The sequence below is a fragment of the Anoplophora glabripennis genome, unplaced genomic scaffold (genome assembly GCF_000390285.2).
Source record: "Anoplophora glabripennis isolate ALB-LARVAE unplaced genomic scaffold, Agla_2.0 scaffold286, whole genome shotgun sequence".
In the NCBI taxonomy this organism is placed as follows: Eukaryota; Metazoa; Arthropoda; class Insecta; order Coleoptera; family Cerambycidae; genus Anoplophora; species Anoplophora glabripennis.
In genome coordinates this window covers 87318-97817 of record NW_019416433.1, presented here as the reverse complement: position 1 = coordinate 97817, position 10500 = coordinate 87318, and the positions used below count along the sequence as shown (strand labels likewise).

Sequence of the window (10500 nt, the reverse complement as noted above, 5' to 3'; positions counted from 1 at the left end):
ATCGTTGTCAATGCGCAAACCTTGTAATTTTTTGACGTTTGTAGAAAAAAATGGTTTACCTATTGAATAATGTGTAAAATATATGTAAAACGTAACATCAGAGATTCCGTGAACAAAAATATGTCAAAATGTAATTTTATTATATGTACGCTTATGATCATCTATATCATATTGCTGATACAAAATTCATGTTTTTTTAAATTTTTTTCAGTTGTGAAATTTTGGACATCGAGTAAAAAGTATTTATCTAAACGTATATTTTCTACTAGAAATCCATTACAGATATCAAAATTTCACATACCTAGTCAAAAAATCTTAAAGAACGGTGTTTTTATCCAACAAGTAAATAGGATAGCGATAGGCGTGCGTATAAAAATTATATGAAGTGATCAAGTAGGTAAGGACCTCAAAAATATAACGCACTATAAGTATGTAATTCTCTTAAATATTCTAACAAAATAATAATTGATAAAGATTCATACTAACTAAGAAGTCTCCAAATCAAACGGTATAGTTGTATAAAAGAATATATTTTTTCGTGGTACCACATTGAGAGTTGTATCTCAATAGACGTTGAAGGTAATTGATTTAAATTGACTTATTTTGATCCAAATAATTTTTGATTTTGCATTGTCAATATATTTTTGAAGACACTGTGTAATTTAATGGAGTTTTCCAAAATCTGTTCTAAAATTTTTATTTTAGCAAATGCTCATTTTATAGGTATCATCTCGGTCTGTGTTAATTTGATGACTTGCAGATCTAGAGGTCTATTGTCTTAAAAATAAAAAAAGATGTAGGTACTATAAACGCAGTTTAATTGTCAACATTATTTGAACCTGTTTTTAACAAAACAGTGCACTAACTATGAGTTAGTGCACTGTTGAGTTGTTCTAATGTTAAATTTCCAAATTCTCTTATTTTCTTTTATAATAAAGAAATATATGAATTTTTTTATTACTTATGTAATTTTTATTTGTTGTCTTGCATAATTGTTTTTATTTGCAATATTTCTAAAAGCTTTGCCAACAAAATTTTCAGGATCAAACTAAAACTAAGTGACAAATAATGAGAAATGGCCTGACGTAATAGTCACAGATAAGACTATAAAACGGATTGTACAAAAATTTTAAAACGCAGAAATTGGAAACGTTAGTAAATCTCGTTTACAAAGATTGTTGAAAAAAAATAAAATACATCCTTATAAACAAAAATTTGTCCATACTTTAGAAGAAGAGGATGATTCTAAAAGGTTGGAATTTTGCTTATGGGTGGGTGAGCACCATCTCGAAAACAGAAATTTTTCCCACTATATTATTTTTTCGGAAAATCCTATTTTTCGGATTAATAATTGTAGACGACGGTATTCAAAAAAAGTTAACGTTTGGTGTGCCGTTTCTTATTTTGGAGTAGTTGGACCCTATTGTATAGAGGGAAACTTGAAGCAGTATTCTTATTTGCAGTTACTAAGTACGTTTTTCTTAAACTACCTAAACTATATGCCATTAGCACACCGAGAGAGGGTTTATTTTGAACAAGATGGTCATCCATCTCATTCTACAATTATGGTTAGAGAATGGTTGGACCAACATTTTAAAGATCGATGGATAGGACGATTAGGTCCTGTTCCATGGCCTCCTAGATGTCCTGATCTGACAATAATAATCATTTGTGGGGCAATCTAATACAAAAAGTTTATGCTGAACCGCTTGGTAATAATATGGACACCTTAAAAAACAGAATAAGAGAAACAATTGCTAATATTCCTCTATACGAAATACGAAATGTCTATAGAGAATTTATTAGAAGAGCTGAAATTTGTGCAGAAATTAGAGGCAATAAATTTGAGTAAAATTTATTTGTGTAAATTTAAATTACATTATTCCTTGTTTATGTAAATTTTCATATTATTAGCAATAAATTAACTTAATAAAAATAAAATTGAAGATATTGATTATTGCACTTTTGCAAATATCAAATAAAGTGGTACATACAAATTAGCTGCTCGCATTGTTAAAAAAATAATAATAATAAAATGTTAATCCCCTGTGGAACCTAAATGACATCCCTGATAATATTTTTCGATATTGTCAAAAATAACGGTGCTTTACTCTTGGCGACTAACAATATTTTTCTAAATACTGAACACCCTGTATAAAAAATGACAAATATTTTAACAGTCTTGACCGTTTTGGAACAAGCAGGAGTTTTTACAAAGAGTGACTTTTTGTCGTAAACACACAAATAAAACACTTTTCCTACTTCCGGACATTACAGCGGGACACGCTGTATATGTAAAAAGAAAATAGTGCTATGCTGAAATAAGACACAAACAGTATTTAAGTGTAGTCAATAAACGTGTTTGGAAAACAGTGTTGAAGAGGATTCCAACGTCTTCATGAAATTTAGACATCGCATTGACATCTTCCAATTTTTCAAGCAAAAGTTCATTGTTTGTAATTTATTTTGTGCAATTTTTCAGAACCAGGATAGATACCAATAATAATATTTTTTAATATATCTACACAAGCCAAAAAAAAAAACACTTACTGTGTATGTTAAAGTCAGATCTATCTTGTTTATTTTGCGAAAAATTTCTATAAAGAATTTTAAATAGAAAACACAATATTATTTTCACAATTTATATTACTTTCTATTATAAACAGAGAGGTATATTGTAGAAATCAGATAGACAACATTATTAAACTTAACTGCAATAAAGGTAATATTTTTTTGTACATTACAACTATTTTGTCACAGCATTTTTGCACAAAATGGAGGATCGAAATAATATACTCTATTTTTTACGCATTTTTCCATGTAGGTACTAATAATTTATTCACACAAAATCAATAAAGAATATTTGAAGACAGATTTTCAAATAAAGTGTCTATTTAATAAATGTTTCGTTTTGAATCACACGCGAGGAAGAAAATAACTTCTATATTAAACGTCATCTACATTAGGCCCCATATCGATCATCAGTAGACATTAATTCGGTTTCAAGTGGGTCATATATTTCTGTTTACTTTGTATAGCAAAATATTAAGAACTCTCCTGACAAGTCCGTGCCACATGGCGTTGCATCGTGTGTGTAATTCGTTTGGGATCCTATTATGCTACGATTTATTCAAAACACATCATCAATCATGGTAACATCATACTTACATGCCGCAGAGGTTTTTTGCTCTCAAAACAGATTTATCTATATCTTCCCATAGGCGTTGCGGGGAAAGAAGGTCAAAATGACTTGAAAAAAAGGACTAGCGGGCCGAGAGCAGGGCGGAATTTTAAAAAGTAATTATTATAAACATGATGTTTAGGGACTGCTTAAAAATATGTCCTTATAATTAATGTTCGAATTCGTTTTCGAAGTTGTACTTTTTTATTTAAGGATTGTTTTGATTTATTGTCCTATAAGCTTAGTTTTAATCAACCTTATAATACATGCAACAAATTTACATATGCAGTAGGTATAACTCATTAAAATTTATATGTATAGGTAAATGGTAAATTAATTACAAATATTTTTAACCATTAAGGTATTATTAATCTGCGGAAATTACATTTATACTTGAAGTATAATAAAAAAGGTATACCTATAACACACCTGCCTGAACATGAATTTTTTTTAAAAGAAAGGCAAGGTATTGAATACTATAGATTAGATCAGATGAAAGTTTCACCAATAAATGTGTAGATCTTAACCCAAACAAAAAGTGAAGAATTCAATAAAAAGGAATAACTGAGCAAAAAAAAAGAACGAAAATATGTATTGCAGAATTTACAATTTTTTTTCTTCTGGGGTATGTACAGCTATACAAGAAGAAAAATGTTATTTTATTTCCAGTAACAGCCGTTTGAAAGTAGTAGGTAATTTCAAAAATAGATTAAAACTTTTGTAGTTCTATTCATTGCCTTTTAGATTTTCAACTATTATTATATTTAAATTTTCGAAGTATTGACAATTTTGTTCAATATTATAGGTAAATAATATAATAAAATTGAGTATTTACCTTACTAAATGAAATAAACCTTTCCAGAATTTAAAAAAAGTTTTAGCATGGAATTTAATACTTTTTTAAGGAGGTATATCGGGTTTACTCAAATGCACAGATGTACTTGAAATTTATATAGCGTCTTAGCCAGTGCTCCCGCTGTGCATCAATTTTTTTAATTTTTTTTTTTAATCAAGATTTTGAGATATTTTTGTTGAAAGTTGTTCATTTTAACATAGGCTTATATGGCGAAGATGGACGGTGCGGCTTTTTTTTGCCCATAACTGAGAAAGAAATGTAGAAATTGTGAAACAAAACTTTTCCATAGATAGTATTGTCTTATTTTTTATGTACAACTGAAGTTTTGAACATAGTACAGCTGTATTAATTAGAAACAGAAACCAATAATTGCATTTCTGTCTGACTTGGGGATTAATGTGGCAACGTCGCAATCAGCTGACAGCAAGGAGGGAATACATTTGAAAGACTTGATAAAAACGAAATTGATTTCAAACATATACATTTTTCCTAAATCCCATGTACATTGTTATCAACAATAAATTATCCACAACAGATAATTTTTTGTAATGTTTTTAAAAAACTAGATTAATTAAAAAAGACTAGGAAGCTGTGATATATTTATTGGAATAAAAAATACAGTTGATAAATCCTTTTAATATATTTAATGGTTTATAAAAACATCGTAATCATTACCCAGCAATATTTAGGGTTACATAAAGTTTTCTTTACTTGATTAATATAATTAGTAATACTTGAGATAAAAGCATTTGTACGGAATAACAAAGGAACATAAATATTTCTCAGCAAACTTTATATCTAAAAAATTAGTTATAGTTGCAAAACTTTTGTAACATTACTAAAATAGAGATTAAAAACACGAACAGTGAGTAATAATGTAATTTCTATCACAGAACCTTCAAAATTGCATCCAACATTTTCTTTGACTTGGACGAGAGATGGGCGCGAGTGTCATTTCATTTCTTTAGAACTAAATTAACATAATTCTCGTTGTTTTACCAGTTCACATGATTTACGGATTTTAAATAAAGGATACAAATCTTCGCGAGGATAATACGATATATTTGCTATATATAATAATTATATTGTACATAGTTTACACACAATACATTTTTGAACGCGTACGCATCTTTACCCGAATTTGACGCGCAATATCTCCGATGTCCGAGGTCTGTAGGTTCGCAGTGTGTACAACTGCTAGTCAATTATTAGCGCTGTTGCCACATCTACATAGTCTTTATGCGTTCATTAAATATAATTTAAAACTACTTAAATATGATATTTTTATGTTGTTAATTAGTCAATATGTATGCTATGTGCATATGAGTAGATTTCTTTGCTATATAGATAATGTTTATCGCAAATAATTTCAATAGAATTTAATTTTTTCAAATTGGCAGGGGGTTTTAGTCCCATAAGAAAAGCATAGGACCCCCCTGCGCTTCTCACTTCCCTCGGACCCCGATATACCTTCCTAAGTGAAACAATTAATTCATAGTACCTACTTAGATAACGAATAAACAAGAAATACTGAAAAGTAAAGGATATTTTATTCAAGATTACAAGCAGCCAAGTGATTAAATTTTATGCGTTTGTCGAAAAATGTGTGTATCCTACCCCTCGTGCTGTGCATTATTCACACTTTTGAAACTATTTAAAACATGTCAGTGTCTTGCATCCACCCTCACGCTCAGTCGCACCGTTTTTGTTACAGATAACAGTGCACCTAATAAGTGGAGTGTCAGGAGCTATGTGACGGAGTGACGTACAGACGAGACCGTCGAGGAGGAAGAGAGTGTACGGTGTTAGTGATGCCTAGCGCACCCCCTAGAGTCTAGCTGTCCGGGACACCCCGAGTTACTATGGCTGCGCACCCCCAGCTGTCACTTACGCTGTTAATATCGGCATTTTTTCTCAGCGTCGTTCGATGTAATCAAGGTTGGTATTAAATTATGAAATATATACCCCTCCAGAATACATCCTAGATGCCAGCGAAGGCTGGCATCCCCCGGAATTTATAACACAATTTTCCAAGTCCCAAGTCCCGAGTCCTCATTTTCTTTATTGCGATTTTTTAACCCCATTGTTTTTTACGTTTACAAACTTTGTAGTAGAGTGTGTGGCAGATTTTATCATATAACTTCGAGAAGGGGTAGATCAAGTGAAAATGAATTATTTGGTGATTCAAGGTTTACAAAAAAAAATACCATAACGTAAATAGTATAAAGAAGGACACTGAAAATTATTTAAATCTACACTGAAAAAACATTTATTTTCTAAATATTAAAGTAATCGGCTGTCAGTTTACACTTATGATAGTTACATTGAAATAAACAAGTCAATTACTTTGTTTGAATTAAAAAAAGAGAATTTACTACAGATTTGTCTATAATTAACTAATTAGATTTAATATAACCATTTGTTAGGAATTAAAAAAAAATACATTTTAAATATAAGTATACCTATACATTTATATTCCTTTTTATTTAAGAAACTTTACAGTAAAATTATTCCATATATATAAAATTTTAAATGTGAAGCTGTTTGTTATAAATGTTTAATGTCTGAGGTTTCCATATAGTAAATAAACAATATTTAAATATTACTTCAATCACGTGACCAAGTTATATTTCCCTGGCAGACGTGTCTTAGGCGTCATGGCGAGTATGTGTGCTATAGTATGTATATTGTGTGTCCAGTATAGACTATATTAGTAGATATTGTTTCTTGTTGTTTTATTTATAATAAAACTCAATTTAACAATCTTAACTTTTTCTAGTAGTTTTAAACGAAATATGTATATATGTTACCGGCAGAGTATAAAACTCCGGCATTTTATAGAAAACCTAGGTATTTTATAAAATGACTGACGATTTTAGGAAATATATGAAATCTGTTTAAATTTGAATATTTGTGTATACTTTACCTAGTTATTTTATAGAATGCCTTGGAATTCTATAGTACGCCAATGTAATATTAGGAAAGGTAAAAAATCAAAGATATAAAGCGATAAGATAAACTTTTATTCGGAATAAAGAAATATTTTGCATAAGAAACTTAACAAACATTGAACATGTATTTTCTAAAAGTAAATGGGAATAGATTTTTCTATTTATTTTTACAAGGTAGACTTGAGTGACATTTACCAGAACAAAGTGTTTTCTTCTTAACACATAAGCACTTCTTTGTTTCACAGTTCTTTTTGCAACTGCATTCGACAAATCCTTGATCCGTTCCGGTAGACTGCAAAGTTGCAACTGAACGTAGTGTAATTTCAATATCAGGAACAACACCTTGCTTAGTACCGAGCTGACATAGTCCATCGTCTGTGATATTCATGACAATAGCTAGAATATTTCGAGCATCACCACGTCCTCTATCAACTTCTGGCACTGGAATTCGTATTCAACATTTCTTCCGCTTGTTGTCTCAAGTTTTCTACTCAGAATTCCGATTTTAGGTTGCCATTATATTCCTAGCACATAAAGGACATAATACTGAAGACCCATGACCATCAGAATGTATTGTTTCTGATACACCATACATGGAATGAATAGTTTGTTTGCATCGTTTGCATGACTGAATTTCATTTGTCTCTTTAAAACATACACAACATAAAGTAGTTGGTGGCTTGTTATATCCTCTGCAACTGAAGATTGATCACATGTCTCATGTGTTTTAGAGGTTTCGTCTTGAGGTTTTCTTTGTAAATTACCTTAATTAATTAATATTATTTTTAATAACTCTCTTCGAATCTTCTTCACTTTCAAGATGTTGTGCAACTGGTTTGGCAATGTTATATCTACTTTTACTTTACAACCAAAAAGAGCCTCATAAGGCGTTCGCTTTATTCCAGAATGAAAAGCTCTATTTTTCATGAGTTGTACAAATCTTAAACCTTCACTCCAATGTTCATTATCATTACCTTCCCACTACCATGTAACATATTACTGTGTTTATTTCATACACTGCCGGTTATGCAAGAGGTATTTCATAAAATGCCTAGGAAATCTACATTGTATCATTTATTTCATAAAATACCTGATGATTTTAGGATTTATAAATGCCTAGGAATTCTATACAATGTCGAATTACATACTTTGCCGGTAACATATACATAAAAAGTAAATAAGTAAATAATAATTTCTGAAAGTTAGAATTAAATTGAATAAGAGTATTGTAAGTATGTGTTTCTCTATTGATAGATCTCAACACTATGTACCTTCTCAAATTGAATTATGAATTTAATAGGTTATTCAAATATCANATGTTTATCGCAAATAATTTCAATAGAATTTAATTTTTTCAAATTGGCAGGGGGTTTTAGTCCCATAAGAAAAGCATAGGACCCCCCTGCGCTTCTCACTTCCCTCGGACCCCGATATACCTTCCTAAGTGAAACAATTAATTCATAGTACCTACTTAGATAACGAATAAACAAGAAATACTGAAAAGTAAAGGATATTTTATTCAAGATTACAAGTAGCCAAGTGATTAAATTTTATGCGTTTGTCGAAAAATGTGTGTATCCTACCCCTCGTGCTGTGCATTATTCACACTTTTGAAACTATTTAAAACATGTCAGTGTCTTGCATCCACCCTCACGCTCAGTTGCACCGTTTTTGTTACAGATAACAGTGCACCTAATAAGTGGAGTGTCAGGAGCTATGTGACGGAGTGACGTACAGACGAGACCGTCGAGGAGGAAGAGAGTGTACGGTGTTAGTGATGCCTAGCGCACCCCCTAGAGTCTAGCTGTCCGGGACACCCCGAGTTACTATGGCTGCGCACCCCCAGCTGTCACTTACGCTGTTAATATCGGCATTTTTTCTCAGCGTCGTTCGATGTAATCAAGGTTGGTATTAAATTATGAAATATATACCCCTCCAGAATACATCCTAGATGCCAGCGAAGGCTGGCATCCCCCGGAATTTATAACACAATTTTCCAAGTCCCAAGTCCCGAGTCCTCATTTTCTTTATTGCGATTTTTTAACCCCATTGTTTTTTACGTTTACAAACTTTGTAGTAGAGTGTGTGGCAGATTTTATCATATAACTTCGAGAAGGGGTAGATCAAGTAAAAATGAATTAATTTGGTGCTTCAAGGTTTACAAAAAAAAATACCATAACGTAAATAGTATAAAGAAGGACACTGAAAATTATTTAAATCTACACTGAAAAAACATTTATTTTCTATTAAAGTAATCGGCTGTCAGTTTAGACTTATGATAGTTACATTGAAATAAACAAGTCAATTGCTTTGTTTGAATTAAAAAAAAGAGAATTTACTACAGATTTGTCTATAATTAACTAATTAGATTTAATATAACCATTTGTTAGGAATTAAAAAAAATACATTTTAAATATAAGTATACCTATACATTTATATTCCTTTTTATTTAAGAAACTTTACAGTAAAATTATTCCATATATATAATATTTTAAATGTGAAGCTGTTTGTTATAAATATTTAATGTCTGAGGTTTCCATATAGTAAATAAACAATATTTAAATATTACTTCAATCACGTGACCAAGTTATATTTCCCTGGCAGACGTGTCTTAGGCGTCATGGCGAGTATGTGTGCTATAGTATGTATATTGTGTGTCCAGTATAGACTATATTAGAAGATATTGTTTCTTGTTGTTGTTTTATTTATAATAAAACTCAATTTAACAATCTTAACTTTTTCTAGTAGTTTTAAACGAAATATGTATATATGTTACCGGCAGAGTATAAAACTCCGGCATTTTATAGAAAACCTAGGTATTTTATAAAATGACTGACGATTTTAGGAAATATATGAAATCTGTTTAAATTTGAATATTTGTGTATACTTTACCTAGTTATTTTATAGAATGCCTTGGAATTCTATAGTACGCCAATGTAATATTAGGAAAGGTAAAAAATCAAAGATATAAAGCGATAAGATAAACTTTTATTCGGAATAAAGAAATATTTTGCATAAGAAACTTAACAAACATTGAACATGTATTTTCTAAAAGTAAATGGGAATAGATTTTTCTATTTATTTTTACAAGGTAGACTTGAGTGACATTTACCAGAACAAAGTGTTTTCTTCTTAACACATAAGCACTTCTTTGTTTCACAGTTCTTTTTGCAACTGCATTCGACAAATCCTTGATCCGTTCCGGTAGACTGCAAAGTTGCAACTGAACGTAGTGTAATTTCAATATCAGGAACAACACCTTGCTTAGTACCGAGCTGACATAGTCCATCGTCTGTGATATTCATGACAATAGCTAGAATATTTCGAGCATCACCACGTCTTCTATCAACTTATTCATACATTGCCGGTTATGCAATAGGTATTCCATAAAATGCCTAGAAAATCTACATTATATCATTTATTTCATAAAATACCTGATGATTTTAGGATTTATATACAATGCCTAGGAATTCTATACAATGTCGAATTACATACTTTGCCGGTAACATATA

General features: G+C 30.6%; 1 protein-coding gene across 1 annotated transcript in view; it reads left to right on the top strand.

The window, feature by feature from the left end:
* Positions 1–8681: 8681 nt before the first annotated feature.
* Positions 8682–10500, top strand: part of LOC108908878 (netrin receptor unc-5) — a gene marked incomplete at its 3' end in the record, with an annotated part of 69649 nt that continues 67830 nt past the window's right edge. Inside the window, exon 1 of the mRNA XM_023454530.1 lies at positions 8682–8892. Coding sequence (XP_023310298.1) covers positions 8817–8892 — 76 coding nt within the window. The remainder of the gene's footprint in view (positions 8893–10500) is intronic.